Source organism: Bos grunniens, chromosome 29, assembly GCF_055505025.1.
Source record: "Bos grunniens cultivar Pamir isolate PY7600 chromosome 29, Bosgru_T2T1.0, whole genome shotgun sequence".
NCBI lineage: Eukaryota > Metazoa > Chordata > Mammalia > Artiodactyla > Bovidae > Bos > Bos grunniens.
The window spans coordinates 39,482,877-39,501,085 of record NC_141193.1 but is presented as its reverse complement, the minus strand read 5'-3'; the positions used below and the strand labels follow the sequence as shown (position 1 = coordinate 39,501,085).

Sequence of the window (18,209 nt, the reverse complement as noted above, 5' to 3'; positions counted from 1 at the left end):
TTAAAACCTGTTATCCTACGGGCAGGAGTCCCCTCTCACATATTAATCATTCAGGGAGATTTCTCCTGAAAGTTAGTACGACATTACAGTGTTGGTCTGCCATGCTTCTATCTCTAAAGCTATGCTTTCTTTTTCCCCAACCATTTTTACACTTATCCTCTGAATTCCTATGTCCTCTGCATATGTCAGCCTTCAGATAACTAGAGCTTAGCAATCATTCTCCTTTATTACTTTTGACCCAGCTTCTGTAAATTTCAGTTGATTCATTTTTTTAAAGGGGATCATTTTTTTTCCTGAATTAAAAAAAATATATATGAATCTGATTCCTCACATACCAAATCCCTGCCCCGATGTGGGAAGCTCCCCTGAACACTTTTTGGAGCAGTCATGGGTAGGTGCCACTTAGAGGAAGCACTGGGGCCCCTTCTCTGTGACTTAGGAGGTAGCCCAGCCATGCCATTCTGAGAGTGGACCCTGCTTGAGGGTGAGGCGAGACGTGAGGTGGGCCTGGGGCCATTTCCCACCCCAGGGAAGACATCCGTATTCACTGCTTTAGCCATAGATCACTTAATTTCCCCAGATCAGCCTTGTCATTATCAAACCTGCCTGTAATACTAACTCCTTTCATGAAATCAATTCATCCTCCAGAGGCTGTGGCTTCTGAAGCAGCAGCACATGGTTCTGACCTGACTCTGAAAGTTTCAGGGGCTATGAGGAGATAGAGCAGTGAGACCCAGTGCCCTTTGGTTTCAGAAAAAACTACCTCGGGGCTTCCCAGGTGGCGCTAGTGGTAACACACCTGCCAATGCAAGAGACTCAGGTCCGATCCCTGGGTCGGGAAGATCCCCTGGAGGAGGGCGTGGCAACCCACTCCAGTAATTCTTGCCTGGAGAATCCCCATGGACAGAGGAACCTGGCGGGTATAGTCCATGGGGTCGCACAGAGTCGGATACGACTGAAGCGACTTAGCACACACACGACACTTCTCCTCTGTAGGACAGCATACAAAAAGCCCTTTTCAAAACTTAAACTATTTCCCCACCAAAGACAGTCAGTCCTAGGCCTAATGCGAATGAAAGTATGGAGCCTTCTAAGTTGGCAGCTGAATGAGACGAATCTCATGCCTAGTTCAACTGGGCAAAATTGATGATTAGGAAAAAAAAAAATTGCCAAAAGCCAATTTACTTTCCATGCTTGTATGTTGACTTCAGGCTCACTGAATGAGAAGGCTTATAGCAAATGACACTGGAAGGGTGGAAAATCATACTCCATGGTCTGCCTTACTTTTCAAAGTTTCAAGGCTAGATTTAGCAGTGATTAGAAGAAGTGATCGGAGAAGGCAGTGGCACCCCACTCCAGTACTCTTGCCTGGAAAATCCCATGGACAGAGGAGCCTGGTAGGCTGCAGTCCATGGGGTCGAGAAGAGTCAGACACGACTGAGCAACTTCACTTTCACTTTTCACTTTCATGCATTGGAGAAGGAAATGGCAACCCACTCCAGTGTTCTTGCCTGGAGAATCCCAGGGACGGGGGAGCCTGGTGGGCTGCCATCTATGGGGTCGCACAGAGTCGGACTCGACTGAAGCAACTTAGCAGCAGCAACAGCAGCAGAACAAGTGATATAGGGCCCTCCTCAGTTTTTTATCTTCTTAACTGACCCAGCATTTTCTTGATGAATTAACATTAAAGTCTTCAGAGCCTTGGAGTATATAGACTGGTGAAGCTTTTGTCTCACAAATGAAACGAGCAGACACTTGCTTTTGAACAGTGTGTTTCTTTGGGAAATACAATGGAAGGTGAAAGGTCCAGAAATTCTGGTAATGTAGCAGCGAACTATTGGATGGAACCTCTCCTTGAACTCAAGGGGTTCCTTTTAGGTAGGAATGCTGGGCGTGCAGCCACAGTGCTGCATTTCTCAGTGTCGGACGTAAGGCGGTCTCTTACATCACTGCCCTGCTGAACTGCAGAAGGCCAGCCTCCTGTCGTTCCTCCGACCAGCGACCACCTGACTCTGTCACGGTGCCAAACAGTTCTATGAGGGTGAAGGGAGGTGGGGAATGGTTGAAGGAGGGAGAGAGCAAGGGAAATTAGCCCTGAACTGGGTCTGTTTCCTGGGTTGCAGAGCAGGGCTTGTAGCTGTGGCTTGTGACTGGTTGTTAGTCCACTGTAATTTTTCCTTTTTTCTCTTCTCAGGAGGACAAGAAGATTGCATTCTCTCTTATGAGCCTGTCACAAGGCAGGAAAGTAAGTTTCTTAGCATGCTCTGGTTCCTGATTCCCAGGCTGTAACAGGTGACCCCATTTCAGGAGGGAAATAAACTGCTTAACATGCAGCAGTTCCCAGGTCAGACCCTGCTCTTTCTTTGGCCCTGTGGCCAAGCAGACACCTTCCCTGCAGCGAGTGGGCAGTGACAGCTCCCAGGAGGATGGAGCTGCCCTCTGGAAGAATGATCCCTAATAGGAAGGAGCACATCCAAATTATAAAGAGCACCACTTACAGGATCGATGGGTAAAATCCTCCTGCAGGTTGATGTTCACTTAGTACTGAGGGCTTTCTAGCGGGGCTTCTAAGAGAGAAGCCACCTTCCGGGCTGCTCCAGAAGCCTGGGAGGAATTTATACCGAGGCTGATGGCTCTTGACAAAGATCACAGAGAAAATTCAGGCATCAGAGAAGGAATTGTACCAAATGAACTTTTGAGTTCCTTGTAGCCCCGTGATTACAAAGGAATTGGGAAAATCCAAGCAGAGAATGGGGAGTATTTTGAACTAAGGAAAAGAAAGTATAAAAACCTAAGATAAAAAAAAAAAAAAAACCTAAGATGTCATTACTACTAATGATGACTTTTGAAGTCGTTGCCTAAACAATGGTCAAACAGCTACTTTGGAATCTTTTTTTTCTCCCACTCAATTGACTAAACTCGGTAGTGTTTTGATTGTTGTGTAGACATACGTGAAGAGTAAGCAAAACGTCTCCAAATGTTTTTTTTCACTGACATTGCAGTTGCTTTTCCCTGTTAGTAAATTCTGGAAAGTAGACTCAGCCAACACACTCAGTGTTAAAACATCAGTTTCCTATGCAGGGCTCTCCGGGCAATTTATCCACCGAAGTAATAGCCTCAGTAGTTGTTAGTGTTCGGCAAGTTTGCCCTAAGATCCCCAAGTCGGACTCCTCATCTGCATCTTCCTTTCCCTCTTTGCAGTAAACTATACCCGACCAGTGATTATTCTGGGCCCCATGAAGGATCGGATCAATGATGACTTGATATCTGAATTCCCTGACAAATTTGGCTCCTGTGTGCCTCGTAAGTATCATTCATCTTTCCTCTAGAAATAAAGCATGGCTCTTTTTGAGATGGTAAAATGTAACTCCATTTTTCCAGTAGTCTCCAGTGATTCAAATACTGTCAGTCACCTAATATCTGAGCATCTCATTTCATTCTGCCAAATACATTCCATCTATACTGCCATGTGTTATTCTCTATTTAGTGAGTAAATGATGTAGTACCCGAGAGGGCAGGATGAATGCTTTCTTTGTAACTCCCATGGTATTTAAGATAGCATAGGATTATTGATAGGCCTTCATATTTTCTTGTAGATTGGTCGAAATGTTACTGAAGCCTCTTTTCCCACAGAATGATGCTACAAGGCAAGTTTGTTTGTCCAACACACAGCAAGCCAAATGCTGAGACGCAAGGTTTACAGCAGAGAAAGGGCTTGTTTATTCATGAGACTGCCACTCAAAGAGGTTAGAGAAGAAATCTCAGACTCACCTCCCCAAAGCCAGGGGCTGGGGATATTTGTGGGATGGAGGAGCAGCATAGTCTGAGGTGTGGGGAGCGTGGGGAAGGGTGATTGAAAATGCAAAGGTAAGGTATTCTCATTCTGGGCAGGTGCAGGTAAGCTTCAGGCTTCATCATGGGAAGCAGATTCAGAAAATGTCAGCATTAGCATGTTCTGAGGGTGGAATTTGGGGCCCTCTGATGTTCAAAGGTCACCAGGTAGACACTGACACTTGTCCAGTTGGAGGGTCAGTTGTCTTAACCACTCTTAACCACCTCAAGCTCAAACTGGACACAGCTGACTCTGAGTGCCTAAAACACAACTCAGGCAACACATTGTTGAGGCTATGTGATGCTTGAAAGATATGCAATTTTTTTTTTTTTTTTTTTTTGTAGTAGCAACAAAGTGATCAGTGAGGGCAGGTTACAGGTTTAATGGGTCTAACTAATGATCACCCTTAGTTACAGTAAGAGAGATCAGAGACAATGCTATCTGTTAAACTCATCTCAGGATGACTTAGGGCCGTGTGTCAATCAATACAAAACAGCCTTTCCTTTCCCTTTGAAGGATGAAGACAAGAAAGAATATAAAGTTTTTACCCTCCTCTCGGAAGGAAATGGCAACCCAATCCGGTGTTCTTGCCTGGAGAATCCCAGGGACGGGGGAGCCTGGTGGGCTGCCGTCTATGGGGTCGCACAGAGTCGGACACGACTGAAGTGACTTAGCAGCAGCAGCGGCGGCGGCCACTGCTTTCTTGTCCTTATGGACAGCCGTCAGGCCCCCCGGTCCCTCTGACACATCAGGACAGCCCTCCCTGCAGAGTCTGTCTGCTCTCCTTGCTGCTGCTCCCCACTCATCACTTCTGTCCCTGCTCCCACTGTGCCACATGAAAATGCTAGAGGCTTTCTGTGTGTGTAAACCCACCAGGAAATTTTAATTTATTAGACCACTGAGCTCTTAAATCTGATCTCAGCAGATATTTCTTTCTCACTCAACATTTTTTAAGCTCTTGGCTCTGAAGTGTCTCTTACATTTCAGGACTGCAAATGTCTGCTGGAGTACAGGAGGATAGCAGGGATCGCACGTGTGCAGTGCATGGGCAGGAGGGAACCGGGACGAGTGTGCTGTCTGGTGAAACGGTCCCGGCAAGGGTTCTGGGTAGCCATCTTGCCACAGAACCTAACCTGAAAGAGACTCCAGACAGAAATGATCAAGTCAAACCCTAGTCCATTTGTTGCAGCCCCCAGCTTGTTCCTTTACTTATGAAAGAAAAAAAAAAAAAGAAATTCCTGTAGCACCGTTTCACTACCCCTCCACCTTGCATCGTCTTCTTTCTCTTTTTTAAGTAATGGCACTGTTTTATGAAAATCAATACATGTTCACTGTACAAAACTTGGAAAATGCTTAAGAGTTAAACAAGAAAAATAAAAATACACAGAAAATCTCAGAAGATACCCAGAGATAACATCCCTGCTAATATTTTCATAGATTTCTACCTATTCTTTCTTTTCATGCATTTTCTCCTATGATTTGGGTACATGTCAAGTATATACGTTTTTGCTTAATATTGTTTAAATTTTATATAACTACTTTAAATATTTATTATGTCATAATTAGTCCTTTCTTGTTTAGAGTTTTTTTGGTTTCTCTACGTCTCAATATTATGAGTTATAACGCAAAATACAATTATAATTTATATGTTATAATTATTTATAATTTATCAATTAATACAGTGAACATCTTTAAGGATAAAACTTTATCTGAAATTTTGATAATTTTTAAAGATGGATTTCTAATACTATCTGGGTTAAAGATAGAAAATATAGTTTTAATGCTAATGATAAATGATATGTAAGCCAGTATATCCAGAACAATATCATTTCACTTGTAATCAATATAAAAATTATTGAACTTTTATAATTCTTGGTGGTAAGAGTTGGAAATCCAGTGTGTACTCTGCACGTGTGGCCCAGCCCCGTTTTAATTGCTCTCGAATGCGGCTACAGGTGGCCACAGTGAGCAGTACAGGTGTAGCGCGTCTTACCCGCTCCTGTGTGCTTTTCTGTTAAATACAATTTTTAAAGGTTACTTTCCATTTCCAGTTATCACAGAATTATTGGCTACATTCCCAATGTTGTACACTACATCCTTGAGCCTGTCTTACACCCAGCACTTTCTGTCTCCCACTCCCTAACCCCTGTACCGCTCCTCCCCTCCGTAACCACTGGTTTGTCCTCTGTATCTGTGAGTCCGCTTCTTCTCTGTTATAGTCACTAGTTTGTTGTGTTTTTTAGATTCCACACATGAGTGATACCATGTAGTATTTATTTTAACATTTTTTTTGATTTACAATGTTAAATTATTTTCTCTTCTCTTCTTACCAAGAAGTTTAACCAGTTCTAACTATGATTAGAGCTGATTGATTTTAGTCCCTTCGTAACTGTGATGGTATCATTTTACATCTTTTAAAGTCCCTGAATATATTTACACTATATGTCCTTTTTTTTGTTCATATGAGACGTTTTTTACTTCTTCGCTTGTCCGTAATCTTTTATCACGTGCTAGACATTGTGATGCTACATTATTGAGCACTTGGATGTTGTTATCAATATCTTCCTTTATAGAGTATTAAGTTTTTGTTTCAGCAGGCAATAATTTACTGACAAGTCAGCTTCTTTGAGTTTTGACTTGGTTTTAGACATTGTGAAGGTAGGTCTAGAGTAAGTCAAGAGTAACCTCATAAAATGCAACCGTTCTGGGGTCTCAACCTAATGCACAGTCCGTCTGAACTTCAGGGTCTCCTAGCAATCCATAGCCTCTAGACTCTCCGTTTGGAAATGAAAATGGAGTAAATGCAGAGTCCCCTCATGTGCTTCTCCTCAGTGTCACAGCTCCAGCACTGTCCGTTGTCCAATGCCTGAAAATACACATCCATACATTTTGTCGAGTTTTATAGTTCTTCACAGTGCAGGGCTAAGCCTGGTACCTGCTACTATGTCATGGTCCTTCACAGCACAATCTATATTGAGGGTGTGTGCTAAAAAAAAAAAAAATGGGTATAACAAGTTTATGGATATAAAGTTACCTTATTTTCATCTTTTTTCATTTTATAAAGATACCACAAGGCCAAAGCGTGACTACGAGGTGGATGGCAGAGACTATCACTTTGTTATTTCCAGAGAGCAAATGGAGAAAGACATCCAAGAGCACAAGTTTATAGAAGCCGGCCAGTACAATGACAACTTATATGGAACCAGTGTGCAGTCCGTGAGATTTGTAGCAGAAAGGGTATGTTCTCCAGTCATCTTACATCTCCCCTGAAGAAGGTACCCAGGTGGCAAACTGCATTTTTTTTTTTCCTGGTCATTACTCTTCCCTGATTTCATTTGTAAATTTTGATTCAGTATTCCTTTTAAGAACTCTGAGCAGAGAATCTCTTGAGAGCAAGGTCATTAATCTTTGTTCTAATCTCAATAAAGTATGCTGACTGACCTGACAGGGGAGAGGAGGAAAGGGGGCTTATAAACCCAAAGGCAATTAACAGCTTGAAGTTTATGGAAATTCACTTTGTCTTTGACTCACTTTTCTTTGGCCCCAATAACTGAACTTGTTCTAAAACCTTGGTCGCTTTCGGTTGTTTAGATCAGAATCCTCAGTTCTTTTTGTTAGTAGGAGTTTACTTTTTATCTCCCTGAAAACTTGAGATGCTTCTGGTGGAAGGGTAGACAGATGAGGCGGACTGCCTGGCCTGTTGCTGGCAGATAGTCTAACTCAGAGGAGGCATAGATGAAATTGTGTGTGCAAGTCGCTCAGTCATGTCCAGCTCTTTGCGATCCCATGGACTGTAGCCTGCCAGGCCCCTCTGTCCATGGAATTCTCCAGGCAAGAATACTGGAGTAGGTTGCCAGTTCCTGCTCCAGAGGATCTTCCCAACCCAGGGATCGACCCCAAGTCTCCTACACTGCAGGCAGATGAAATTATCCTGCTGATAATTTCAAGGGCAAGGACATGAGAAGACTGTGTAAGGGCAAATAGGATAGGAAGACCCTTGAGATCTGCCTCGAGAAGGATCCTGATCACCTGTGAACACCGAGGACCAATGTCACAGAAGAAGAAAATAAAAAGTTAAGAGCCCATCGTATTTGTTATATAAGTAATATTTGTTGGGTTGATTTGATTTGACACAACTTCCCCCTCCCCACTTTTAATGTTTTAGTTAAAAAACTTCAATGAGAAATATTCACATTTGTCCGAGAATACAGTAAGAAGGTGGGTCAGGTTTCTTCTCTCTGGGATGCTGGCTTCTTTGAGCAATATCACACTGTTTCACATCACTTTTCTGGATCATTGCATCTGTTCTCCTCGAACATGAAGACACAGCCTTTGTTATCTCAAACCTTTCTGACCAGTGAATATGCAAACTTCATCCAGGCATTTTATGTAACTGCCACATTTCACAGATAGCAAACTTGGAATATATTAAGTGATAAAAAGTTGAGCCATCTCACTGTGTTTCTCCTGTAAAAGCTCAAGTACTCGCTGGCCTCTGTATTTTTACGTGGATATTATGGATGAGCTTTTATTCCCCTTTGTTGATTTAGGACTGTTTATATCTGCATAGTATGCTTTTTCTCTTCTTTGTAAAGTTCTTTGGGCCTCAGGGTAATGAAGCCATTTCCCTCCAGGAGGTAGAACATAATGTGTGGCAAATGTGTCTACTCCCCAGAAATACTTTATAAAGCAGTTCCTTGCTCTGAGCACTCATTGCAGTGGAAGCCAAGTTAAATGAGGTATGCTACAATGTAATAGGGTTTTTATTTGTTAACAAACCAAAAATTTACATACGCTATGCAAACCTCACTCTCCACAGTTAAGATAAAATACTTAAGGTCACTCTCTGTGTCTGTCCTTGCTCTGTACTAGATGGAGCATATCAAAGGCAGGACATGTAGAAACACTCAGCAAATATTTATAAAATTGTTCTTAACTCATGGTTACCATTCTTCCAGATTTAGCACTGGCCAGGGTGAGACAAGAAGGTATTTATTTATTCCAACCAACTAGACTTGGGTTTGAGGCTTAGCACTGAGACCTGCGTGAGTTTCTACTGTATGTACTGCTGACATGAGCACTGGGCAAGTTAGTATTCTTAAGCCTTAGCCTTCTCTTCTGTAAAATGCAGTTGACAATTCACATGTCATAGGTGGGGAATTCCTTCTTTGACTAGTTGGGAATTTCTTTTCGACGATTGTCTTCAGAGATGGTTTATGAGGGTTTCATGAGAATGGACTCAGTCACATTATATATGGCTAGATGGCTTCCTTGTGCAAAACATCAGGTATTTATTTAAGGAAATAAATAAAGTTAGCTGAGATAACTTTAGTAAAATGTCTACTCTGTTGGCTGACACTTAGTAAAGGAATAAGAAACATATTACTGCAAACATTCGGCGATGACCCTCTATACCAACTTTTATTTATGCTTTGCAACAATTCTTTTCAAAATTTGAAGAAATGTAGTATCTTTTACCTCCCTCTAAAGCATACTTACTTTTTTTTTCTTTTGCTTTGATTATAATCATTCTCCCTGGATTAACACCGTATTTTTCTTTTCCTTCTCCCAGGGCAAACACTGTATACTTGACGTATCAGGAAATGCTATCAAGCGGTTACAAGTGGCCCAGCTGTATCCCATTGCCATCTTCATTAAACCCAAGTCTCTGGAACCTCTGATGTAAGTGGAGGGCAGCAGCAGCCTTCATCCAGCCTCTTGTTCCATACGACAGAGCAAACTGCTAATAGCTCTTTGCCATAAATGTTTACACATGGGAATTGCCGTTGTCAATTTTCTTAAGCATTCCCTGTTTTAATGATAGATCAAAGTCCTTTTGAACCACGAGAGACACAATGTCAGTAATTCCTGAAAATGTCTTCGCTAAAGTTTCTTGATTTTTATTTTGTTTCACAAGTTGTTTTTGTGTATGACTTTTTCATTTTGTCTCCTTGTTTTGAAAGTAGGTTGGTTTGTTTTTATTTTGTCTTGCTTTGCTTTCCAAATGATAGGAAGCAATCGTCTTTAAATTGTCTCTTACTTAAGAGAGCAATTCCACTGGTAAATCTTTTTAAATGTGTGAGTTTTCGTAGCGGGGAAATTTTTCAGACTCTCTCCATGGGTGTTTCACATTGTTATGGCATAGAATTCTTGTGTTCCTTAATTAAAACCTCATGTATATGGACCACTAGCCTTAAAATGGCAACCCACTCCAGTGTTCTTGCCTGGAGAATCCCAGGGACGGGGGAGCCTGACGGGAGGCCGTCTATGGGGTCGCACAGAGTCGGACATGACTGAAGCGACTTAGCAGCAGCAGCTTTATAGGGAGTTTTATTAACGGCCTGGCTGTAAAACACCTACAGTCTTAACCAATAGCTCCAGACCTTTGCACATTTATGAACAGGGAGGAAAATGTATGGCACAGCCTCTTTTATTCTTTTTATTTATTTTAATTACTTTATTTTTCTCTGTGGTGGGTCTCTGTGGCTGTGCAGGCTTTCCTCTAGTTGCACACGAGGGACTACTGTCCAGCTGCAGTGCGCAGGCTTCTCACCTCAGTGGCTTCGCTTGTGCAGAGCGTGATTCTAGGGCAAGCGGGCTTCCGTAGTTGCAGTTCCCGGGCTCTGGAGCACAGGGTCAGTGGTCGTGGCTCATGGCCTTAGTTGCTCCACCTGTGGGATCTTCCCGGACCAGGGATGGAACCCCTGCCTCCTGTATTGGCAGGCGGATCCTTTACCAATGAGCCACCAGGGAAGCCCTATTCCTTTTATTTTTCAGAGGACTTGTTAAATATCATCCTTCAAAAACTGGGCAGATATTCATGATCTGGCTATAAAGGGACAATATTTGGGGGGATGCTTTGATAGAAATTGGGGGCTTTGTTTTGTACACCCTCTTATACAAAAGTGATGCTGTAATAGCCTTAAAGGTAGAAGAGCAAAAAGGCTAAGAGCGGGGACCTGGAAGCTGGTCAGGCGTGGTTCTGCTCCTTTGCCACTGTTCAGTTATGTGAGCTCGGGCAATTTGCTTGACCTCTGTAAGACTTAGTTCCTCAGCTCTAAACTAGACACATTAATAATGCAGACGTCAGAGAGCCAGTGAACAGATTAAACAAGATCTTAAGTGTAAAGTTCTCTATACCATTTTTGGCATACAGTAAGTACTTACTAGGGGCTTTCCAGATGGCACTAGCGGTAAAGAACCCGCCTGCCAATGCAGGAGACATAAAAGACGCTGATTCAGTCCCTGGTCAGGAAGATCCCTGGAGGAAGGCATGGCAACCCACTCCAGTATTCTTGCCTGGAGAGTCCCATAGGAGCCTGGCGGGCTACAGTCCATGGGGTCACAAAGAGTCAGACATGATTGAAGTGACTTAGCACAGCACACAGCACAACCACTTACTAACTGGTAGCCATTATTACTATGAAAGATTCCAAGTAACTTTATTGTAAAAGGAGTGGAACTACTTTATCATTACAAAACAGGTGAACAGAGCCTTTCCCAAGAGGCGCAAGAGATAACACCAGTGCCATTGTAAGAGCCTTGCCCAAATGTGCCTCCGTTTAGGCCTCGAGGCATTAGAGCATTTGACAGGGTTCACAAGTGAACCATGAAGTACTGGAAAACAGTGTTTATGGAAAGACCAAGGAAAATGAAATCATTCATCCCAGAGGTGAAAGCAGTTACTTGTCAAGGATCGACCGGTTGTTTAGCACCTTCCCTGGGAGGAAGAAGCTATAGTAGCTGGAACTGCAGTCTACGAGGATTAAGTTAAACATGTAGTCAGTCTTTGGGGCAATTGCCAGATGTGTATCTTAAAAGCAGAATTGCAGGCAGACGCTTTACCGTCTGAGCCACCAAGGAAGCTAAAAGCAGAATAGATTCTCATAAATAAGAGATGGACAAAAGTTCTTACCAGGATGAAAAAATAAAGTGAGGAGGTCACTCTTCATACCTTCCGCCCCATGAATTTAGGCATAAAATTATATCATAAAGGCCTTTGGGAACTTCCCTGGTGGTCCAGCTTCTAAGCCTCTGTGCTTCCAGTGCAGGGGGCCTGGCTTCTATCCCGGTCTGGGAACTAGATCCTACATGCCACAACTAAGAGTTTGCATGGTCCAGTAAAGATCCACGTGCTGCAAGTGAGGCTCTGTGCAGCCAAGTATTTTTCTAAAAGAAAAACAAATAAGAGCTCTGCCCACAGCCAGCACATGGAAAAACAGGTATTGATGATAAAATAATGGTTGTTGGCTTCCCGGGTGGTGCTAGTGGTTAAGGACATGCCTGCCAACGCAGGAGACATAAGAGACATGCGTTCAATCCCTGGTCAGGAAGATCCCCTGGAGGAGGGCATGGCAACCCACTGCAGTATTCGTGCCTGGAGAATCCTCATGGACAGAGGAGCCTGGTGGGCTACAATCCACAGGGTTGCAAACAGTGAACACGTGACTGAACTGACTTAGTACTCAGTAGCATCCCTGAGTGGAGAAGGCAATGGTACCCCACTCCAGTACTCTTGCCTGGAAAATCCCATGGATGGAGGAGCCTGGTAGGCTGCAGTCCATGGGGTCGCTAAGAGTCAGATACAACTGAGCAACTTCACTTTCACTTTTCACTTCCATGCATTGGAGAAGGAAATGGCAACCCACTCCAGTGTTCTTGCCTGGAGAATCCCAGGGACGGGGGAGCCTGGTGGGCTGCCAACTGTGGGGTCACACAGAATCGGACACAACTGAAGTGACTTAGCAGCAGCAGCAGCAGCATCCCTGAGAGCATGTATTAAGTTCCTCCTCATGTCAGCTACTGTGTTGAGCACTGAGCAAAGTGAATTAAGCAGCCACACATTTCCCTACATAAAGGTGATTTATAATCTGAGAAGAGCCTCATAAATATTATTAGTACTGCTAACATTAATAAGACGAAGAGAAACATGTCCCCCACCTCCTGGAAACAGCATCTTGAAGGCCCATTTCAGAAAGAGCAGAGTAAGCTTTCCCATCACAAACGAGCAGTGGGCAAGTGGCTTCCCGGGGAAGGGAGGCCTGGGGGAGAAGAGCAGCTGCACGTTTGGTTCACCGTCCCCCTGGGGACGTTCCCATCTGGTGCTCAGCAGGAGAAGGCCGGCTTCCTCCACAACTGCAAGACGACTTACTTAATCTGGCCTTAGGGCCCCGTCACGGCCACTTGTGACCAAGGAGAAGTAAGCGTGCTGAAGGCTGCACCCCACGACGAGACGGTGAATCTGACCTCACTTGCTGCAGCCGTTTGCGTAGTGCAACACCAGTGACATTCAGACCGATGGGATCGTGTTAGGAAACGCTGGATGTTTACTTTCCAGTTCAGTCTTTCTGAGGGTTTTACTTCAGGAGCAAAGCTGGCATGAACTGCGCCTTCCCCAGGGAGGGGTGAGTGCCAGGTCAGCTGGAACCGCAGCATGGCAGCTGCCACATTTGGGCACCAATACATCATCACACACAGTGTCCTCAAGTGCATCACCCACATCAAAGCACAGGACTTATTAGCACACACATCGCTGACTCTTCAGAGAAGCAGAAAATCAAGGGTGTGCATGAATGAGGTGTGTTTTCACATTGTACCGCCATGTGACTTCTATCCCCCACCCCTCCCCATGGCAATGAGTGGCTTTCCTGTGTGTCTCTACCACGCCACCCAATATGCTTTTACCTTCTTGCTCCCTGTGTTTACTTCTGTCTTCAACTATCCTGTAATTATGTTTATTTGTCTGTCCATTCATTCATTCACTTATTCGTTCAACAAATTTAAGCGCTGACCAAGATCCATGCCACATGCTGATGAACAAGCCCTGGTCTCTGGCCTCAAAGAACTGGCAGACTGGTCAGGGAGACAAAACAACTTCATGTATTAGAGGATAAAAACCTGAATTCAAGGGGCTTCCCTGGTGATCCAGTGGTTGGGAGTCCAGGCAGGCTTCCACTGCAAGTGTTGCAGGTTTGATTCCTGGAAGAGGAACTAGGATCCTTCGTGACACACAGTGAGGCCAAAAAGAAAAATTCCATATTGCTGCAATAAATGCAAAGGGAATTCAGAGAAAATAGGCCAGCATGGCCAGGGAAATCAAAGAAGATCCAGAACTACATGATTTCTTGACTCCTGGAGCAAAATACTATCTTTCTATGAGAAGTATCCATTGGTTTAAGCTCAGCACTTTCTGCCACCCAAAAATGACTGCCTCTCAAAGCTTCTGGGGTTAGTGCTGTTTGGGAAGAGAATTATAGATACCATTCCTCAGACAAGATGAGTTTATTTTAACAAGACTTCAGGGAATTCTCACTTCTATATATTGTAGCCATCAACATCAAGCCTATAGTCATGCTAATGTCTGACTTCAGTTCAGTTTTGTATATTTCTAAATAGGGGTCTCTTTTGAAAGAACATCTTAGTGTAATGAAAAGTCTCTTTAACTAAAAATTGATTAGTGAAAAACAATAACTTTGAGTGCTTTCATGAAATTCACTCCTTTACCTTAAGCAAGTCTTACTTACTACTTCTGGCCTCAGTTACTTGCTCTGAAAAAGGAATTAAGACTACATGCTCCAGACCCAGTTCTCTGACTTCCTAAAGTGAGAGGCAAAGGCAGCAATGCCTTCAAAATTCTGTCTGCACCTCTGATGCATCCCGATGGACCAATCAAAATGTCTTTGCTCTTGGCTGAACTTTTATCAGCCCAGTGCAGTCACACTGATATTTTTATAATGATCAGAGGCAATGATTAACAGTCTTTGAGTAATAAAATGTCTTTGATTAAGAAAGAATGAGAAGGTAAAATATTCTTTTTTTTTTTTTTTAACATAGACTTCAGGTTTATTCTTTTTTTTTTTTCTAATTTTATTTTATTTTTTAAACTTTACATAATTGTATTAGTTTTGCCAAACATAAGAAATATGGTGTATTTGGTTGGCAAAAAAAAAAATGTTCACACCTAGAAGACATGGAAGGATAAAGCTGCCCCTGGTTGGGAATCCATAGATTAGGTTACTCTCCATTTTCCTCCCTCCTCAATTTGTCCTTGAAACTTTGTTGGATCTAAATAATCTCACAATGATTAAGCAGCACACACCTACAGTTAATGATACACCAACAGCTGAGAGACTAACAGAAAGGACAGAGAGCGCCTGGTGTAATTACAGCCCATTTTCCTATCCACCGAAGAACTGATGCTTTCAAACTGTGATGGTGGAGAAGACTCTTGAGAGTCCCTTGGACCGCAAGGAGATCAAACCAGTCCATCCTAAATGAAATCAGTCCTGAATATTCATTGGAAAGACTGATGCTGAAGCTGAAGCTTCTATACTTTGGCCGCCTGATGAGAGGAGCCGACTCGTTGGAAAAGACCATGATGCTGGGAAAGATTGAAGGCAGGAGAAGGGGACGACAGAGGATGAGATGGTTGGATGGCATCACGGACTCAATGGACATGGGTTTGAGTAAACTCTGGGAGTTGGTGATGGACAGGGAGGCCTGGCGTGCTGCAGTCTGTAGGGTCACAAAGAGTTGGGTACAACTTAGCAACTGAACAGCAATTCCTATCCAAACAAAAATAAAACAAAATAGGCGTCAGAGATTCCTTCCTGCCAGGCTTCTCTTTCCAGCTCACTATTTGATATGACTTACTTAGAGCCTGTTTGAAATATTTTGGTCCCAGAGTTTTTGATTGTTCCATTCTCTCTGCATCTTTAATTCAAGCCATCTTTAGCAGTTCCTTGAAATTCCATTTGATAATAAAAACAGAGGAAGTCCAGAGCTCTTTGGCTATAGACGTGCCTTACAGCTTGAAGTTGAGCCTCTAGAGCTACAGAATCCTTTTTCAGCCTGAAAGACACACATGCCTGAGGCGCCCGTCTCGTTTTCTATAATTTGTTGGAAGACTGTCTCTGTTTCTCCACTCCACGTGTCTGCTGCCCACACTGAAGATGAACAGCAGCCTTTGGGGAGGGTGGGAAGGTCAAGAGATCTAAGCTTTCTATGAGGTCAGGACCTGAGAACAGTCAAGTCTTATTCTCTTAGATGGAATGAGCTCCGGAAGGCTGTGAAGTATCTTCCCTTCTCTCCACTTGCTCTCCTCCCCTCCCTCTGGCCACCCCAGAAGATTGTGTTCAATTCTAAGTCATGGACTCAATGGACATGAGTTTGAGCAAACTCCGGGAGATGATGAAGGACAGGGAACCCTGGCATGCTGCAGTCCACGGGGTCACAAAGAGTCGGACACAACTGAGCGACTGAACAACAACAACAACGTCCCGTATTTAAAAGAGGTTGAAGAATTGAAAGAGACACGTGTACCCCAGTGTTCATCGCAGCACTGTTTATAATAGCCAGGACATCTGCCCATCAGCAGATGAATGGATAAGAAAGTTGTGGTACATATACCCAATGGAGTATTACTCAGCCATTAAAAAGAATACATTTGAATCAGTTCTAATGAGGTGGATGAAACTGGAGCCTATTATACACAGTGAAGTAAGCCAGAAAGAAAAACACCAATACAGTATACTAACGCATATATATGGAATTTAGAAAGATGGTAACAATAACTCTGTATACGAGACAGCAAAAGAGATACTGATGTAGAACAGTCTTTTGGACTCTGTGGGAGAGGGAGAGGGTGGGATGATTTGGGAGAATGGCACTGAAACATGTATAATATCATATATGAAATGAGTCGCCAGTCCAGGCTCGATGCAGGATACTGGATGCTTGAGGCTGGTGCACTGGGACGACCCAGAGGGATGGTACGGGGAGGGAGGAGGGAGGAGGGTTCAGGATGGGGAACACGTGTATACCTGTGGCGGGTTCATGTTGATGTATGGCAAAACCAATACAATATTGTAAAGTTAAAAAATAAAATAAAATAAAAATAAATAAAAGAGGTTGAGACAGACGAGAACAAACTCTAAGGACGGGTGACCAGGAAAGTTACACATTTCCAAATCACATCCAATGAGAGAATAGATGAAGGAAGCAGGGCAGTTTTTTCTGGAAGAATGGAAGCCCTGAGGGACACATCAGCACTTAAACACCCAAAGGCCTGTCCTGGAAGAAGGAGGTTCGGTTCTGCTCTGCAGAGCTGCAGAGGACAGAACTAGTGAGTGGATATCATGAAAATAGATTCATCTTCAATCAAACATGGGACCAAGAGATGACCCCCTGGGAGCGTGAGCGCCCTGGGGTCGGGGCAGCGATAGGGGAGGATGGGGGCAGCGACAGGGAGTTCATTCTTGTGGCTGAAAACATCCCAACAAAGAGGAGTCCCGTCAAGGGCTAGGAAGCTCCTGCTAAGATTGCACTCGGCCACGTCCACTGTAGTTTTTCAGGATTTGGTGTGTTCCCTTTGTGTTCTAACACCAAACTCTCCCTTTTCCCAGGGAAATGAATAAGCGTCTAACAGAGGAACAAGCCAAGAAAACCTATGACCGTGCAATTAAGCTAGAACAAGAATTTGGAGAATATTTTACAGGTATGTTCATTCGCATTTGTACTGTGAGAAAGAGGATGAATTGTCTGACATTTGGCATAGAGGGGGCTCTGGGCCTGGTATACCTGGGCCCTAGCACCTTCCTGCTAAAAATGCCTTATTTGCCACTTCTTCCATTTGATTCAAAACTCTGGGTTCCTTCTTCTCTGGATTCAGCTTCCTGGTTCCCACTGGCCCTACCCAAAACCATGAGTGGCAGAGACTGAGCTATCTCCTGGGAGAGAGATGTTAAGCATTAGTATCTCATTCAAAGATGACTCATTGGAAAAGACCTAAATGCTGGGAAATATTGAAGGCAAAAGGAGAAGGGGGCAGCAGAGGAGGAGATGGTTAGATAGCATCACCAACTCAATGGACATGAATTTTAGCAAACTCCAGGAGACAGATAGTGAAGAACAGGGAAGCCTGGTGTGCTGCAGTCCATGGGGTCACAAAGAGTCGAACAGGACTTAGCAACTGAACAACAACAACAAAATCTCATCCAACTTCTCTCCCTGAGATGATCAGAAATTTGAAAATGAAACTTTTAAGGCTCCAGATGTGCACTGTCCAAAGCAGTTACTCTTGAAAAGTAGTCCCAGGGTCTCTAGTCTCTGCTTCATGCGCCTCTGGGTCTGTCTCCCCATTAGGCACCAGAAGAAGATGCTTGAAGCACTTCCTGTGTTTCAGTTAATTCCATGTCATATCTTAATGCATAAAAAAATGTTTTTTCTTTTTAAATATTTCCTTGGAAACATAAATTAGGGGGGATATTTTGTCCTGGGTATCATAGGTTCTCTATTCTTATATGCTTTCATGAAACACTGATCAGGTCCAAAAAGTGTTCAAACTTTGGAATTTGCCTTACAACTGATAGGTCTTCCC

General features: G+C 43.5%; 1 protein-coding gene across 40 annotated transcripts in view; it reads left to right on the top strand.

Moving 5' to 3' along the window:
* DLG2 (discs large MAGUK scaffold protein 2) overlaps window positions 1-18,209 on the top strand; it is a 2,335,250-nt gene that overhangs the window by 2,311,058 nt on the left and 5,983 nt on the right. For all 40 annotated transcript variants that reach the window (XM_086384619.1, XM_086384611.1, XM_086384617.1 and 37 more), the window contains 5 exons: window positions 2,195-2,245; window positions 3,202-3,303; window positions 6,897-7,069; window positions 9,405-9,514; window positions 17,236-17,327. In XM_086384619.1, coding sequence (XP_086240745.1) covers window positions 2,195-2,245; window positions 3,202-3,303; window positions 6,897-7,069; window positions 9,405-9,514; window positions 17,236-17,327 — 528 coding nt within the window. The remainder of the gene's footprint in view (window positions 1-2,194; window positions 2,246-3,201; window positions 3,304-6,896; window positions 7,070-9,404; window positions 9,515-17,235; window positions 17,328-18,209) is intronic.